At 42.4% G+C, this 18,462-nt stretch overlaps 4 protein-coding genes across 10 annotated transcripts in view; 2 read left to right on the top strand and 2 right to left on the bottom strand.

The window, feature by feature from the left end:
• Positions 1-8,019, top strand: part of LOC5507990 — a 36,248-nt gene extending 28,229 nt beyond the window's left edge. For all 5 annotated transcript variants that reach the window (XM_048730598.1, XM_048730599.1, XM_048730597.1 and 2 more), the window contains 11 exons: positions 141-194; positions 325-394; positions 682-835; positions 1,277-1,497; positions 1,740-1,924; positions 2,699-2,791; positions 3,280-3,495; positions 3,790-4,001; positions 4,665-4,705; positions 5,407-5,503; positions 5,774-8,019. In XM_048730598.1, coding sequence (XP_048586555.1) covers positions 141-194; positions 325-394; positions 682-835; positions 1,277-1,497; positions 1,740-1,924; positions 2,699-2,791; positions 3,280-3,495; positions 3,790-4,001; positions 4,665-4,705; positions 5,407-5,503; positions 5,774-6,338 — 1,908 coding nt within the window. In that variant the 3' untranslated portion in view covers positions 6,339-8,019. The remainder of the gene's footprint in view (positions 1-140; positions 195-324; positions 395-681; positions 836-1,276; positions 1,498-1,739; positions 1,925-2,698; positions 2,792-3,279; positions 3,496-3,789; positions 4,002-4,664; positions 4,706-5,406; positions 5,504-5,773) is intronic.
• Positions 7,808-13,718, bottom strand: LOC5508001 (rho-related protein racA). Of its 3 annotated transcripts, none has more exons than XM_032376743.2 (5): positions 13,270-13,718; positions 12,685-12,965; positions 9,879-10,534; positions 8,968-9,207; positions 7,808-8,732 (listed from the first exon to the last, which is right to left on the bottom strand). In XM_032376743.2, exons 1-5 carry the CDS (start codon positions 13,653-13,655, stop codon positions 8,514-8,516), a joined length of 1,782 nt encoding a protein of 593 aa, XP_032232634.1. In that variant the 5' UTR covers positions 13,656-13,718; the 3' UTR covers positions 7,808-8,513. The 3 variants fall into 3 exon arrangements, with proteins under 3 accessions (XP_032232634.1, XP_032232633.1, XP_032232635.1); XM_032376742.2 differs by having other exon boundaries at positions 9,879-10,576; positions 13,270-13,717; XM_032376744.2 differs by having other exon boundaries at positions 10,386-10,576; positions 13,270-13,712.
• A 107-nt stretch (positions 13,719-13,825) lies between these two features.
• On the top strand, positions 13,826-16,358 carry LOC5507993 (rho-related protein racF1). Its single transcript, XM_001628548.3, has 2 exons — positions 13,826-14,305; positions 15,329-16,358. The coding sequence occupies exons 1-2, from the start codon at positions 13,911-13,913 to the stop codon at positions 15,603-15,605; spliced, it is 672 nt and encodes a 223-aa protein (XP_001628598.2). The 5' UTR covers positions 13,826-13,910; the 3' UTR covers positions 15,606-16,358.
• Positions 15,669-17,146, bottom strand: LOC5507991 (rho-related protein racF1). Its single transcript, XM_001628567.3, has 2 exons — positions 16,561-17,146; positions 15,669-15,960 (listed from the first exon to the last, which is right to left on the bottom strand). Exons 1-2 carry the CDS (start codon positions 16,953-16,955, stop codon positions 15,780-15,782), a joined length of 576 nt encoding a protein of 191 aa, XP_001628617.1. The 5' UTR covers positions 16,956-17,146; the 3' UTR covers positions 15,669-15,779.
• Between the last annotated feature and the right edge of the window lie 1,316 nt (positions 17,147-18,462).

Genomic DNA, 18,462 nt, shown 5'->3' with positions numbered 1-18,462 from the left:
TCGCCATCTTCTTGTATTTTCCTTTCGCCTTTCACCACCCTGGTTTATAGCTTATTTTAATTTTAACCTTTTTCTCTTTAATATCTGTTCCTTTCAATTCTTTCTTTTCAAGTCTAAGTGTATAGTATTTTCTTTTATAGTTTTTAAATTTCACTGCACCTCAGCTAGAAATTGGACAGCAAATCACATTCGAGGTAAGAAAATGTGTATCGAATATTTTGTGTTTTAATCATCCAAAAGCTGTCTTGTATACTTTTATCAATTTAATTATCTTCTCAGACTAAAGTTAGAAATACGTTATTTATCCTGCACCAACACTTTCAGGTAACGCCAGTTTTTGAAGCCAGCATCATCATCGGGGACAGAGCAGAATTAACTATTTCCAATCCAATTGGTAAGACTTTAGCAAGGGGGCAAGGGGCTGGGTTTAGTTTGCACTTTAGGGTAAAAACTTCTAAGTTAAAACTCTTACACAATGCTGTGAATCAATGTCCAGCCTCCAGGCCTCTAGTCTTTCATTTAGAAAAAAAAAGAAAAAGAAAAAAAAAAGGAAAACAAATACTTTGCACCTCCCACATTCGCACTTCGCATATTCACACTCGGAAATTCAGCTTTAAAGTAATTGTTTCAGGGTAGGTCAAACACAGTCATCAAAGATCTGTTGAATTTATTTCTTGGCAGTTCCCTCGAGCAAGTCCGACCACGGTGGCCTAAGTACCTCGGAAATCGCGTTGCTTTGTACAGGAGTGCTTATTCTGCTTGCACTCCTAATTCTCCCGGTACTGTGGTATGTGCATAGACGGCGAGAGATGATAAGAAAAGGCTTGAGACCAGGGTACGTTATTTGAATAGCACATATCTTTAGAATACGCTTTACATCAATGTCTTTCTCCATGTAACGCCATATCGTTGTCTTTCCTTCCCAATGTGACGTCATCTTACCCATACCCTGCTTCATGTGACGTCATCTTACCCATACTCTGCTTCATGTGACGTCGTCTTACCCATACCCTGCTTCATGTGGCGTCATCTTACATATGCCCTGCTTCATGTGACGTCATCTTACCCATACCCTGCTTCATGTGACGTCATCTTATCCATGTTCTGTTTTATGTGTCGTCATCTTACCCGTACCCTGCTCCTTGTGACGTCATCTTACCCATGTTCTGTTCCATGTGACGTCATCTTACCCATACCCTGCTCCTAATGACGTCATCTTACCCATACCCTGCTTCATGTGACGTCATCTTATTCATGTTTCTGTTCGAACGTTTAGCGCAAATGGGATGATGATTGATCAGTGGGAGGTACCGTACGAAAAAGTTCTTCTTGATGATGAGCTCGGAGAAGGAGCTTTTGGTAAGGTGTTCAAGGGAACGCTGGTTGAGCTACCAGAGCAATCCTCTAAATACTCAATAGCCAAAAGCATGAGACGCAAAAGCACCAAGTCCCTGAAGCCTGACGACGGGTTTGTGGTGGCCATCAAGATGTTACACGGTAGGGGACTACTCTTACAATTCGAGACGACTGTAAAAATTAATATTTTAGTATATGAAGCTACTTATGACATCCAGGCGTTTTTATTGCACTTCTTAAACATTTTGAAAAAGGAAGACAAAATGAAGGCGAACAAACCGGTGAAAGTAGATACAAAATGGTGACGGATTTACGGGCTGACAAAATGAGCCCAGGGGGAGTAAGCAAAAAGAATAGCTATCTGAGCAAAAGTGTCAATTCAGATATGGCGGATGAAGACCAGAGGAGCGAGTTCTTGAAGGAAATTCAGCTGATGAAAGACGTGGGATCTCACCGCAACATCGTCAACATGCTGGGCTGTTGCACACTGACGGAGCCCATGTTTCTCATTGTGGAGTACCTGCCGTACGGAGACCTTCTGCACTACTTGAGAAAGAGAAGGGGAAAGGTAATAACATAACACTACGAAGACCTTCTGCACTACTTGAGAAAGAGAAGGGGAAAGGTAATAACATAACACTACGAAGACCTTCTACACTACTTGAGAAAGAGAAGAGGAAAGGTAATAACATAACACTACGAAGACCTTCCACACTACTTGAGAAAGTGAAGGGGAAAGGTAATAACATAACACATATACGGAGACCTTCTACACTACTTGAGAAAGAGAAGGGGAAAGGTAATAACATAACACTACGAAGACCTTCTACACTACTTGAGAAAGTGAAGGGGAAAGGTAATAACATAACACTACGAAGACCTTCTACACTACTTGAGAAAGTAAAGGGGAAAGGTAATAACATAACACACGTATATTCGGGGACCTTCTACACTACTTGAGAAAGTGAAGGGGAAAGGTAATAACATAACACTACGAAGACCTTCTACACTACTTGAGAAAGTGAAGGGGAAAGGTAATAACATAACACTACGAAGACCTTCTACATTACTTGAAAAAGTGAAGGGGAAAGGTAATAACATAACACATATACGGAGACCTTCTACACTACTTGAGAAAGAGAAGGGGAAAGGCAATAACATAACACTACGAAGACCTTCTACACTACTTGAGAAAGTGAAGGGGAAAGGTAATAACATAACACATATACGGAGACCTTCTACACTACTTGAGAAAGAGAAGTCAATGAAAGGTTTTCTATTCTTTGCTATTAAAATTTTTCATTTAAAAATAACGTTATTGATCTATTCTGTTCAATTTCAGGTCAAAGAGTATCCTGAAGACGATCCCCGCGGTCCACTCCATTCCAAGTATTGCGACATGTTTTTCAACAAAAACAATCCAGATGGAGCCCAGGTAAAAAGAATACAATAATTCATAAGATATATACACGAGAATACGAGCGCTAATTGGCCGAGAGCACAAGGGTTAGTGTCTGTGATAGAGTTGAAATTCTTGTCTCTTTGATGTGCGCATATCCGCTACTTATGCTCGAGGGCGTAGCTCTTCTTTTCACCGCGCTCACAGAGACCACTCGGCCCTGAGCATAAACCAGGGGTACTGATCTCGCTTCTCGTGAATTCGGTGGCAAATAATCACAGAAATTACTGCGTCTTTAAATGAAACTTAACCCTTTCTGAAAAAAAAATGGAATTTTTCGTAAGCGCTGAATAAGTTGTTTTTTTTGTTGGTGTTATTTTGCCGATTAGCTTAAGTGCGCGCTAGTTTGCCACCCAAAAAGCGTAACGTGATCTCTTAGCGCAAGTCCCTTATTTAGCCTACGGCTGCTATTTTGGATAATGTCGACCAATATTCCTTCCCTTTCCTATTTTTTTGTATAACAGACAGCAAGTAATGCACGAGTCTACGTCAACACACCCATGGATGCGAACACCAAGAAAGACAATAGCGGCATCGAGTTAGTATCCCTATACACCGGGGATAAACCTCAAAGCGAACGGGGGGCAGCTGAGAACGACGGGATAGAAGACGAAGAGGAGGATGACGGGATTTCATCCGGGGATCTGATGGCTTTTGCCTGGCAAGTCGCGCAAGGAATGGTGGGTATGGATCAGATTTGAGCAATTAGGTTATTTAGTAGGTATTTGAATTGAGGCAGAAACGAAATAAATGGAATGTCGGTTTCCTGTTTTATAGTAAAAGAAAGTATTCCTTGTTTATTTATGAGATTATCTTCGCCTCGGCCTACTTATTCCACAACACACCCCTTCACACACCTATGTCGACCAACCATTATCACATTTGCAGGTCCTGTAGATAGGTTTTAGTGCTCCTTGAATATGTATCGGTATTTGATGCGATTTTTTTATTGATTTATCTTTTTGCCCTATCAGGAATATCTCGCAAGGCGTGGCTTTGTCCACCGTGATCTGGCGGCTCGTAATGTGCTTGTTGGTGATAACAAAGTGGCCAAGGTGGCGGATTTCGGTCTGACTCGTCACATGTACGAGGATCTGTACCAGGGCAAGACGAGCAGGAAGCTGCCACTCAAATGGATGAGCATCGAGGCCATCTTTGATCAGGCTTTCACCTCACAGAGTGATGTGTGAGTATTAATAGATCAACTACTTTGATCAGGCTTTCACCTCACAGAGTGATGTGTGAGTATTAATAGATCAACTACTTTGATCAGGCTTTCACCCCACAAAGTGATGTATGAACATTAATAGATCATCTTCGATCATCTTTGTTCAACACCTCATCTTCCTCTCCTCTACCCCCTCCAGTTCAACACCTCATCTTTCTCTCCTCTACCCCCTCCAGTTCAACACCTCATCTTTCTCTCCTCTACCCCCTCCAGTTCAACACCTCATCTTTCTCACCTCTACCCCCTCCAGTTCAACACCTCATCTTCCTCTCCTCTACCCCCTCCAGTTCAACACCCCATCTTTCTCTCCTCTACCCCCTCCAGTTCAACACCTCATCTTTCTCTCCTCTACCCCCTATTGTTCAACACCTCATCTTTCTCTCCTCTTCCCCCTCCAGTTCAACACCTCATCTTTCTCTCCTCTACCCCCTCCAGTTCAACACCTCATCTTCCTCTCCTCTACCCCCTCCAGTTCAACACCCCATCTTTCTCTTCTCTACTCCCTATTGTTAAACTCCCCATATTTATGTCCTCTACTCCCTGCGTCTCCTCGACTACTCCTTTACTACATTTTCACGCATAAGCTTTCAGTTAGTTTCAATAATTGTTACCTTTTCACAGATGGGCTTATGGTGTTTTCTTGTGGGAGCTGGTGACGCTAGGTACGTATTTACATCATCAGACAGCGATAGCGTGACACTGAAAGCGATACTGAAAGCGTGATACTGATAGCGTGACACCGATAGCATGAAACTGTTAGTGTGACACTGATAGCGTGACACCGATAGCGTGATACGGATAGCGTGACACTGATAGCGTGATAATCAAAGCGTGATACTAATAGCGTTACACCGAAAGCGTGAAACTGTTAGCGTGATACCGATAGCGTGATACGAAAGGGGTGACAATGATAGCGTGACACTGAAAGCGTGATACTAATAGCGTGATACTGATAGCGTAACACCGATAGCGTGATAGGGATAGCGGGACACTGATAGCGTGATTTCTATAGCGTGATACTGTTAGCGTAACAACGATAGCGTGAAACTGTTAGCGTGATTCCTATAACGTGATACTGATAGCGTAACACCGATAGCGTGAAATTGTTAGCGTGACACCGATAGCGTGATATGGAGAGCGTCACACTGATAGCGTTATATGAATGGATTGACACTGATAGCGTGACACTAATAGCGTGATAGGATAGCCTGATACTGATGGCTGACGCTGCCGCACAATAAAAGGCCACACAAAAAATCCATTTCTATTGGCTATTTCACAACCTTATAACCGAGATTAACATGAAACAATAAACTAAATTCATGCGTTATGATTCATGCGTCATGGCTCTTTGTACAAACAGGCGGGACACCTTACCCGACCATTGGCAACCGCGAGCTGCTTAAGCTACTGAAGGAAGGCTACCGCATGGAAAAACCGGACATGTGCAACGATGACCTGTGAGTGTCGGGTAAACTAATGGGCAGCAGATGCGTGTGTGTGTGTGTGTGTGGGGGGGGGGGGGGGGGGGGGAATCTGCTCAAGCTACTGAAGGACGGCTACCGCATGGAGAAATTGGACATGTGCAACGAGGACTTGTGATTGTCGGGTAATCTAATGGGCAGCAGATGTGTGTGTGTGTGTGTGGGGAGGGGGGGAGAGCTGCTTAAGCTCAATAATGCCAGGCGACAACGCCTTTTCTATAATATTTTGTGTTATATGCTTCTTAGGTATACAATCATGTTATCCTGTTGGAAAGATAAGCCGGAGGACAGGCCGACCTTTGAGAATCTTCGCTCGACCCTCGAGGACCTGATGATGCGAGACAACCCGTACTTCGACCCGAGCGCCGTGGACGAATCACGTGACTACTACAATGTCCCATCATTCAATAGTGCCCCTGAACCTGACGAATCAGATGACGTCATGGGTGACTTAGTCGTTGCGGATTCCAACGAATATAAAATCCAGCCACCCGAATATTCTCCGAGCCATTCCGATCCCATGGCGGGATCCCGTTCGGGTGTCGAGAATATCGGTTGTGCCGCGAGTGATGATGTGCTGCTCGAGGAAGCGAAAACAGAAAAAGACGCACTTGGCTCAGACAATCCAAACGATGAGCTGGCTCGTGACCAGATTTTACCCAGCAACGGTAATAACGGTATGGGTGGTCACAGTCAATGGCCGCCAAAAGGCATCGCTAATGATCGTAAAAGCCTGAAATATGCTCAACTGGACTTTGAAGAGATGGAGTCGCGAATTTATCGACACCGAAACCAAGGACCGGTCTTGTAAAAAAAGTGCATATACAAAAAAATGTTTACCCGACATACAAACCTCAACGATCCAATCGCCATCCTTTTGCGTCCATCTCCCAATAATGCTGTGGGGAGTGGTTCCTTTCTCGGGATGCAGACTGCGTCTTATCTATTCATGCGATCAGATGGTCCGTCATGACTATAGTACCAACTCCATAGGGACTGTGAAGGCGTTCTTTATACTGTACAACCTCCATAAAGCTGATACCATGGAGACAGTGAATGCGTTCTTTGTACTGTACAACCTCCATAAAGCTTACCATGGAGACTGTAAAGGCGTTCTTTTGACAGTACAACCTCCATAAAGCTGATACCATGGAGACAGTGAATGCGTTCTTTGTACTTTACAACCTCCATAAAGCTTAACCATGGAGACAGTGAATGCGTTCTTTGTACTGTACAACCTCCATAAAGCTTAACCATGGAGACTGTGAAGGCGTTCTTTATACAGTACAACCTCTATAAAGCTGATACCATGGAGACAGTGAATGCGTTCTTTATACAGTACAACCTCTATAAAGCTGATACCATGGAGACAGTGAATGCGTTCTTTTTACTGTACAACCTCCATAAAGCAGATACCATAGAGACTGTAAATGCGTTCTTTATACAGTATAACCTCCATAAAGCTAATACCATGGAGACAGTGAATGCGTTCTTTATACTGTACAACCTCCATAAAGCTGATACCATAGAGACTGTAAATACGTTCTTTGTACTGTACAACCTCCATAAAGCTGTACCATAGGGACTGTAAATGCGTTCTTTATATAGTACAACCTCAATAAAGCTGATACCATGGAGACAGTGAATGCGTTCTTTGTACTGTACAACCTCCATAAAGCTGATACCATGGAGACTGTGAATGCGTTCTTTGTACTGTACAACCTCCATAAAGCTGATACCATGGAGACAGTGAATGCGTTCTTTGTACTGTACAACCTCCATAAAGCTGATACCATGGAGACAGTGAATGCGTTCTTTGTACTGTACAACCTCCATAAAGCTTAACCATGGAGACAGTGAAGGCGTTCTTTGTACTGTACAACCTCCATAAAGCTTAACCATGGAGACAGTGAAGGCGTTCTTTGTACTGTACAACCTCCATAAAGCTGATACCATAGAGACTGTAAATGCGTTATCTATACAGTACAACCTCTATAAAGCTGATACCATGGAGACTGTGAATAAGTTATTTTTACAGTACAATCTCCATAAAGCTGATACCATAGACTGTGAACGCCTTATTTATACAGTACAACCTCTATAACAAGTGCATCAATCTCCTAATGGTAGCTTCACGTCATTCATTGATCAAGTAAAACCTTATTATTTCCATTCTCGTAGATAATGTACAGAAAAAATAGGATTATGTTCACAAAGAATAGCTAAAATCCTATATGGAAGAAATATATATGTCTATAACTGGCAATGATACGGCGCACAACCATAAAAAACATTTATTCAAATATATACTTAAAAAGTATATATCGTCCTCCTTATTTCATTGAGTATCAAGACATAGCCTGTCATGTTGTATCATATTAGTCTGTCCGCTTGATATTTCATAAAACATTGAAGCTTATAGCTCACAATCATTGCCTCATTGCCTCATTGTATAAATGAGAAAATCAATTAAACAAATCAAGGACACTGTAGTATTTTATAGATTGATTATTTATGTAAAGGTTGGAAAGATTGAGACACAGAATTGTATTCATGGTTGCCCCAAGACCCATTTATTTATATTAAGGCAGGGGGTGTTCCCCTCCCACGCCAACCATTTTGTTGTTATTTTAGGAAGGCTATTACAAAAAAACCTCCAAAAAATATTCTTTACCAGTCAGGTGCAGACGCGTGCATCGCGAAAATATCCCTTGAGTAAGTGGAAACGCGCGGGAGCCTTAAGATGGATCCCAACCTACGGGTTGTAATTCTTTTTATCGGGCGCGTACACAGGGGGGTACGCAGGGTGCGCGCTTACACCCTCCCCTTGGCGACCACAAAGGGGGCCATTTCTTATTAACAGTCGTCAAATACTATGCTTTTTCCATATGACACCTATGATTGCGCCCCTCCCTCCCCTCCCCCCCAACCAATCCTGGGTACTCGCACATTTTCGTTGCTATCACATCCAACTTGATCAACATGATCACATGACACTACATTTATCGCCCTTTCCCATCTCGTTCATCTTGGCCTCGTACTCCTCAAGTTCTCGTATGTAAGAGAGCGGTGGCCAGCGGTTTTCCTGCACAAAGTCCACGTCGTCTCCCTGAAGCAGGTGTAGGTCCCCCGTAGACTCGAACACTGAGTAGTTGGACGCGATGAAGTGACGGCACCACTGAGCAAGCTGGTCTGCGTTGTACACCTAAATCAGCAAAAGAACCTCATAAATGGGATAACCGTTTCGTAAAAAAAATGAATAAACTTTGGCCTGAGCCTTCAGACATTTTATTTTAGAGCTTCTTAAAGGCAATCAACATTTATAGAGGCATTCAGCATTTACGGAAATCGGCACTTTTCATCATGTGACCCGGAGATTCGGCAATTAGGGCAATTTGTCCAAGGACTACAAAAACAATAACAACGCTAACACTGCTGACCTGAGCCATGTTCAGAAGGTTAATGACGTCACTGGTTGAGTCCGCGACTTTCTTCTGAATCATGCGATCCACTCGCTTGGTGATATACAGCTCACACAGGGTGACCAGCCGGGGAAGACCGAACCTGTCTGCTAGTACCAGGACCTCAAGGGGGTCGACCGTCTCCAGGGGGGCGTGGTCGGTATAGATGTATTCCAGCACCGCCAGGAAGGCCGCTAAGCTCGCGTCAAGGATTGGTGTCTAGGGTATAAAAAGTATCCGTGAAATACGAATCAAATGAGTTTAGGACAGTTCATTGTTTTGAAGCTGGAAGGGCTGGAGGGTCGGATAGCGGGGGGGGGGGGGGGGGGGTGTGGGGGGGGGGGGGGAGGGTAGGTGTGCAGGCGAATACCCTCAGACTTTCAGAAGGGACTTGGAAAAGTGCTTAAATCACGACAGTCCCTAAAGTTGGTTTTCCCTTTGCGACAAGCGAAAAAAAGGCAACTAATTGAGAGGTGGATGAGCCGCAAGGTGCGCTCTTTTGTGGCGGAGGTATAACGTTTTCAAAGCGTGGTTAAATGTATGAAAACACTACCAAAGTCTTCCAAACTAAATTGTGTGCCCCTAAGAACACACATAGATCTTAGAACAAAAAATAGAACTGGTTCTATAAAAAAAAACGGAACCAACTCTGGATTCGGCACTGACTGCGTTTTTTTTCGTAGACTTAAAATTTTCTTTTTTTGAGCGGTTTAAAAAAAGTAATTATTTTCTTGCGCAATACAAGGCAATAAAAGTTACTTTGTCAGATCAACATGGGTATTTCGGCTAATAGTAGGCATTATTATGAAATAGTATTCGTATTAATTGGTTTGTAAAGTAGCAGAGTTGTGCTAAAACCTCTTTTCTTTTGTTTTATAAAATAAACGAACCTCATTTTCAGTTTTCCCCTCCTTGAAGCGACCCCCCAGCATAGCAGCCATGACGTCACATCTCGCCATCAAGACCACTTTGTGAGCAAACACTACTTGACCATCAACTCTAAATCGGAAGTCACACAACTGAGATTTGTTGAAGAAAAGCGACTTCAGCTTTGCTCCTGTTTCGTCATTCAGGTATGTCCCTATACTTGGATTCAAGTAGACATCTTCGCCAAACTTGTTCTCACAAACTTGTTCAAGCCAGGACAAATGGAACTTCGCAGCAGTTTTTTTCACGTCAAGGACAAAATCACTGTCTTCAATTTCTGAAAAACCTGGAAGTCCAGTGTAAAGAAACTGCAGAATCTTCTCAAAACTCTCACAAGAAATATCAGAACAGAGCTGAAATTCTACCAGTTCGGTACTATTTTTAGCTTTTCCAGAGTCGAAATTGTTACCAGCGATTGACCAGGAAATATCACTGAAAATGGCTTGGTACTTTCTCGGTACAGCATTTACCTTTTTACTTCCCAGAAAAAGTTCTCGGAATATTGGTGAAGCAGCACTAAGTATGGTTTGATGGGCATGAAGGGTAGGTGCATTTCCTGAGAATGTAAACTTGACATCAGCACTGTCGTCATTTCCAAGTACCATCTTCTTCCAGTCATCTGCAAATGTTGAGGTCATAACTTCAATCCAAGGTGCCTGACCTATATTAAAATTTAAAATTATGTAAGCTCATACACTTCTAAGACCACATTAATTTTATTTCATTCTCTCAATCCGTGATCACTGTGTAGCAACTAATAAGAATTCCTTAACCCAAACGTAGGGAGAGCCCTCCCTTAAACATATCTAGCATAAAGGGCAAATTAAATAAAAAAATGTCCATCCCTCCATACTATTCAATGACCCATTGTTGGCTATTCTGTAGATTATAGAGAAAATTAATTAAAAATTAAATAGATGCACACAGCAAGGGTTTCTCGAGCTTTCTCAAGCTTGAAAACAATTAAATATCTAAATATCCCAAGATAAAACCACCTTATTTACCATTACTGGACCTAGCATATTAATTTGCCCCACCCCTATTGCATTCCTGAAACCCTAGGATCCTATAAACTTCATGGGCATATCCAGGGATGTCTAGGGGGTGAGGGGTGGGGAAGGAAGGGTAAGGGGGTGGGTTCTGTGAATATTATGTTAGATTATTTATATAGTAAAAAGACTGCATTTTGGCCTCCGTAAGAGGGTGTGCACACCCCATAATGCATCCCCAGCAACACGCCTGACGCTTTATCATAATGCATACCCAGCAACACACCTGACGCTTTATAACAATGCGTCCCAGCAACACGCCTGATGCTTTATAACAATGCATCCCCAGCAACACGCCTGATGCTTTATAACAATGCATCCCCAGCAACACGCCTGATGCTTTATAACAATGCATCCCTAGCAACACGCCTGATGCTTTATAACAATACATCCCCAGCAACATGCCTGATGCTTTATAACAATACATCCCCAGCAACACGCCTGATGCTTTATAACAATACATCCCTAGCAACACGCCTGATGCTTTATAACAATGCATCCCCAGCAACACGCCTGATGCTTTATAACAATACATCCCCAGCAACACGCCTGATGCTTTATAACAATGCATCCCTAGCAACACGCCTGATGCTTTATAACAATGCATCCCCAGCAACATGCCTGATGCTTTATAACAATGCATCCCTAGCAACACGCCTGACGCTTTATAACAATGCATCCCAGCAACACGCCTGATGCTTTATAACAATACATCCCCAGCAACACGCCTGATGCTTTATAACAATGCATCCCCAGCAACACGCCTGATGCTTTATAACAATGCATCCCAGCAACACGCCTGACGCTTTATAACAATGCATCCCAGCAACACGCCTGATGCTTTATAACAATACATCCCCAGCAACATGCCTGATGCTTTATAACAATGCATCCCTAGCAACACGCCTGATGCTTTATAACAATGCATCCCCAGCAACACGCCTGATGCTTTATAACAATGCATCCCCAGCAACACGCCTGATGCTTTATAACAATGCATCCCCAGCAACACGCCTGATGCTTTATAACAATGCATCCCTAGCAACACGCCTGATGCTTTATAACAATACATCCCCAGCAACACGCCTGATGCTTTATAACAATGCATCCCCAGCAACACGCCTGATGCTTTATAACAATGCATCCCAGCAACACGCCTGACGCTTTATAACAATGCATCCCAGCAACACGCCTGATGCTTTATAACAATACATCCCCAGCAACACGCCTGATGCTTTATAACAATGCATCCCTAGCAACACGCCTGATGCTTTATAACAATGCATCCCTAGCAACACGCCTGATGCTTTATAACAATGCATCCCTAGCAACACGCCTGATGCTTTATAACAATGCATCCCTAGCAACATGCCTGATGCTTTATAACAATGCATCCCCAGCAACACGCCTGATGCTTTAGAACAATGCATCCCCAGCAACACGCCTGATGCTTTATAACAATGCACCCCTAGCAACACGCCTGATGCTTTATAACAATGCATCCCCAGCAACACGCCTGATGCTTTATAACAATGCATCCCCAGCAACACGCCTGATGCTTTATAACAATGCATCCCTAGCAACACGCCTGATGCTTTATAACAATGCATCCCAAGCAACACGCCTGATGCTTTATAACAATGCATCCCCAGCAACACGCCTGATGCTTTATAACAATGCATCCCTAGCAACACGCCTGATGTATTATAACAATGCTGACCTGCAGGTGGCATAATAGGAGGTTGTGGTCCTAGATCAGCCTTCTTTGATTGCCCAGACTTTCTCCAAACCTTGTGAATACAGAATCTCGAGCCCTGACAGCGACACGTGAAAGTGTTGGCTTGGACGTGACCGGCCCCCACCCTGATAGCTGCGCTCATCACATCTTTTACCCCGTCCTGAGTCAGTGAACTGTTTTCCAGGTACTGCATTCCCAGTCTCTTAGCAAGGGCTTTCCCTTCCTCATATGTGATAGGATCTCGACTTCTATGGTTTGACAAGCTATAATTAAAAATCACACCCATGAGATATCAGAAGGGGCTAGTGATCTTTTTAAATAAGTGAGTGGGGTTTCTGGAAGGGGATATGACGAGTTCCGGGAACAACCCTCTGTTGTTGTCTGATGCCTTGGATTCTCATAGATTACAGAAAAATTATGAAATGAAATAAAATGAAATAAAAAATAATAATTATGAGGAGTGCCATTAACATTGTCATAGCAAAATTCCAAGGGGTTTTTTTAGGGGGGGGGGCATAAAAGTTTTATCCATTACTGCAATGACAAGAGCATAAATTATCTATTCACCTAGTATTTTGTTGTGCAGATCTCAGATCTCTTTTGTTCCCCACTAGTATCTTCGGTGTCTCGGGCATATGATGATTGAGTTCCGGGAGCCATTTAGATTCGATATTTTCAAATGATGTTCTGCTACCGATGTCGAAACAAACCAGGAACACATCGGTCATCGGATACGACAGTGGTCTCAATCGATCATAATCCTCTTGCCCTGCTGTGTCCCACAACCCTACGTTGTACGCCTTTCCATCAAGCATTATGTTACTCGAATAGTTATCGAACACGGTTGGGATATACTCGCCGGGGAATGCATTTGTTGTAGCAGTAATTAAAAATGCTGATTTCCCAACTCCACCATCGCCAACAACAACTAATTTAACGTTTTGGTAGTTCATTTTGCCATTCAAAGTTGATCGCTAGTACTCAGCAAAGTTTTGACTTGTGTTTCTGTTTTGTTTCCATCTTATTTATACGGCCCCATGGTTAAAAATAGATAACCAATCAAAACACATTATGATGACTCATCTTTTTTAGGCGGAAGTCAGAGCGGCGGAAGTGACAGTGTAAATCACGCAAGTTTTGCGTTGATAGGAGCTTCGAGGAAATCTTTCGTTTCAAGATGGAATGAATTCTAAATCAAAAGCAAAGGAATGATGTACTCTCCTGAGCTAGATCCTACAATTAAAGTGGTTTTTGTTGGCGATAAGAATGTCGGAAAAACATCTTTCCTATACGCTGCAACGACGCATAATTTTCCCACCGGATTTATTGCATCTATTTTTGATGGTTATTCTAAGACGATGGAGATCGATGGTAAGCGTTACACTGTGCTACTGTGTGATACTCCTGGGACTATGCACCCTCGCATACCACCACAGCACTGGTTCCAGTATGCATCAGTCTTCTTGCTATGCTTTGACATTGCAAATAGAGAATCATTCGCAAACATCGAGTCGACGTGGCTCCCTCATGTCAATCTCGAAACATCTGATGTACCTAAGGTGTTAGTTGGGAATAAAATGGAGCTAAGATGTAGCCAGCAAGAGTAAGTATTTCCGTCGAAGGTCATTTTGCCGATCCCTTAATCAATTGGTCGAAATATTGGGAGGGGGGGGGGGGGGACAACACATGGTGTCTTCGGTGGGACTGGGTTTTCTCTGGGGAAACTTTCAAGTAATTGAGAAAAAAGCGCAGCAATATTTGTTTAAGCAAAGGCTTCAATGATTCAAAAAAGCCCGGACAAAAGAACAAACTTAGAACTTACGGTAAGTTTAAGACAAAATATGACACAAGGAAACGTACTTAGTTAATGATCAAAACATCAAGCATAGAGGTTTTGATCATTAACTAAGAGGCCTAAGAATAAGTTGTCATAAGTTAGAAATAGAGGCTGGACGGTACTTCAGACCATACCGCAGCCCGGAGGAAAGACTCTGCCGGCAATGCGACCTCAACGAAACAGAAGATGAATGGCACTTCCTACTGAGGTGTCCCATCTATGATAACCTTAGGAAAGAGATGCTTGATGACAGTGGCCAGAAATTAGATTCCACAACAAGCAACGGCTTTTTCATCTACTCTTAAACCCGCCAAAAAGGTGCAAAAGGCTGTTGCAAAGCACATTTTTCTGTGAATGTGTATAAGAAAAGGAAAGAAGGAAATGTAATAAGGAAGGGAAGTATAGAAATTTATTGGTTGAAACAACCTATGTAACGTTATGTAAAGTTATACGGTACCAATAAACATCATCATTTAGAAAATATTGGGGGGGTGGGGGGGCACAGCCATAGCCTATGGCCATGATGAGCCATAGATTATTCACAAGCAGTGGAACGCCCTGAAAAGTGTGTCGTGTAGGGTATAGCGGGGGTAGCCGAACTCTCCAAAACTCTAGAAAAGGGTCGGATATTTAAATTAGTCTTGAAAAACAGTATAATAAGTAAAAGAAGGGGGTTTATACCATCCCCTTTCTGTGGCTTCTGTTATCATACACAAATGACGTTGCAGGAGAGTGGCCAGAATTTATGAGAATTAAAACTCTTTGTCATAATATTATTTCTACTTGTAGGTCAACTGACTTGGGCCAGACCCATGACTGTGTGCCTTTTACAGAGGCTAAAGCACTTGCTTGTAAATCAAACATTCCATATGTTGAAAATAGTGCTAAGGAACTCAAAGGCCTTGAGGATGTGCTTATGACAGGGATAGAGATTGGAAGAGATTATATCATGAGCACTCAGGACCAAACCAAAACAACACACGAGATTGCAGATAACCATAAAGCCAATAGAAAGATAAAAGAAGAAAAGAAGGGAAAATTTGTTCAAAAATGTTGTGTATTGTAATATAATTTTGGTTAGATAAAAAATATAACGATCTGAAACAAAATCAACATAGAAACTGAAAACTACTTAATCTTTGGAGTTTTTATTTGAACTTAATACAAAATAAATATTGTTGCACTGTACACCTAATCTTAATGTAAAAAGTGGGTGAATGAATTTGGATCCACTTCCTGTTCACATCACATGGCACTTGCGCTTGCCCTTCTTTGGCAGATTGTCTCTTGCAATCCTGATACTGGTGGTAATGACCTCCTTTACATTCTCATTTAGTAAGGCACTGTTTTCTATGTACTGCATCTTGAAATTTTGTGCAGCCTCTTTTCCCTCTTCATAGGAGACAAAGTCTATTGAGTGGCTACAAAAAAATTACATACAGAATTTAAATTTGTACTTCGATAACTGAGTACTGTGGTACACTAATTACTTGGTGATGGTGGTGGTGGTGGTTGGGGGGTAAATGGGACATAGGAACTTCACCTTCAACATTTCACCTTGGACCCAATCAAACTCTCCCATAGCTCTCAGCTATGGTTACCAAGCGTCAAATCAGACTGTAAAATGAACATCGAATAAGGACAAACAGAAAATTCCACTGTGCACATACCAGTGAAATCAATTGATAATAGAATCAACAATGTTAACAGCCAATAACAATGATGGAATAGAATGATGATATGGCATACATGGGCATTATTAATCGAATACAGAATTGGATGTAATGCTTGGCAAAATAAAGATTTACAAAATATAAAAGATATTTGGCACTAATTTTTTTCAATGGGTATTGTTTTATTACTGCAGGTTTAAGCCCATGCTTTTCCCACAGATACCTAAACCCGTTTCACCCCCCCCCCCCCCCCCTCCTTCCAGGAGCTTGGACTTCCTTTCTTGCCACGCCCCTGGAGCATAAACTTGCTTAGCATGCTTGAAAGATTCTAATAGTATAATTGCCTACCTATCTTCTTGGTCCTGTTTGGGCCTCAGATCTTTTTTATTCCCGACTAACACTCGTGGAACGCCGGGTGAGAAATGGTCTAGTTCAGGAAGCCACCTTAATGCAACATTTTCGAACGAGGCCCTATGAGCGATGTCAAAACAAACAAGGAAAATATCGGTGTTTGGGTAGCCTAATGGCCTTAAACGATCAAAGTCTTCTCCACCAGCACTATCAAATAATACTGCTTGATATTTAATTCCATCTACATTAAAAAAGTCTTGCTCGCTAGCATCATAAGCTGTTGGAATATACTCGGTAGGAAAGGTGTTTGTTGCCGCTGTGATGAAAAGAGCTGTTTTCCCCACAGCACCATCGCCGACAATGTAAAGTTTCAGTGTCACATAATCCTCCATGCCTTTCAAATAGGCCTATTTATTGACAAGAGAAGGTAGTGTTCTTGTACAAGAATCTTGTATCGCCTGCTAGCAGACGGCAAATGGTGTTTTATCACGGATCACGGATAACTCATACCATCGGCCATCTTGGATTTGGGTCTACGCGTGATCCCGCGGGCGAACGGGATCATCTTATGAGCCCTGGTGTGTGTAGCTGTTTTCGTGGGCGTAGTTGTATAGATCGTTTTCATGTGACGTCATAAGAATAAGTGTCCGCCATGTTGGAGCACATCTAGTAACGTGTTTCAGGTACTAATGGATGTAAACACAACCCTCTGTCCTCTGCAAAATTTAATACCTCATTTTTGGGAGTTCGAGAATGTATTTTTTTCCCAAGAGGGCATGGCCCTTGCAGCCTGATAATTATAAAACTCTGTTCCTACCGCCCTTGTGTTACTTTTGTTTTTGGCCATTATACAAATTCGTGCCAGGCCCTCCAGGCCTTTGTGTTACTTGACTTTGATTGGCCGTCATTCCAAATTCGTGCCAGGCCCTCCGCGGTTGCCGGACAACGCCTCGATTCGATTCAAGAAAGAAACCTTCGCAAAGAGAACTGTTGTTGCAAATCAAATCTTCTAAGATGGCTACACAACAAGCGCAAATATCTACGCAAAGGGCCGTCGTTGACCAACTAAGAGGGGAACTAAAAGTGACTCGCATGAAAGTCTCTCAAACTTCAGTTGAACTTATGAAATTTTGCGAGAATCACTGTGCCGAAGACCCCCTTGTACATGGCTTGCCTCCAGGCGATAACCCCTTCCGCGAAAAGACGTCTTGTACGTTATTCTAGAGACTCTTTCACTATTCTTCACCGTTGACTAGAGTCTAAATCAAGTAGCTACAGTCTTTGCCGAATGGACCTGTGTGATTTTCGTTGATGTGTGCACCGCTTACGAGTTTTAAAACGTCGAGATGTGGACAGTGATTGAAGGAGGAAAAAATCTACTGTAAAACGCAATTGACCGAATTCCTTGATTTCTCTGGTCTTGTTTCTTCTCTTATCAGATGAACATGACTTCAGAATTGTGCCAAGCAATGTCTTATAATGAATGATCTACTACCTGCGTTAGCTTTTTCAAATGAAGTGCAAATTGTTCCACTACACTGTAAACATCGAAGCGTTTGCTTATTTGGTGAAGACATGCAACATGGCTGACAAGTCGTTTGCAACGGAGCCTGAATTGTTAGTCCTTACTAGTCGCAGTCTGATATTATACACAGAACTATCACATGTTGCCACATTTTCGACAGAAAATTGTTTCCCCTCATCCCTAATTAGTCATGGTTCATGAAAGTTTTGCACGGGATACCGAACACTTATTGGACTCCTTATGGTTTCTTCAAGCCATATGTTGCTTAACTGTAATTAGCTTCGCCCTAAAATGTCATTTATTTTTTCATCTTAATATTAATATATTCTTGACAAGCATGTAAGAAAAGGTACGAAGGTGATAATTGTAGACCT

Source organism: Nematostella vectensis, chromosome 7, assembly GCF_932526225.1.
Source record: "Nematostella vectensis chromosome 7, jaNemVect1.1, whole genome shotgun sequence".
In the NCBI taxonomy this organism is placed as follows: Eukaryota; Metazoa; Cnidaria; class Anthozoa; order Actiniaria; family Edwardsiidae; genus Nematostella; species Nematostella vectensis.
This window is presented reverse-complemented; position numbering and strand designations above follow the sequence as displayed.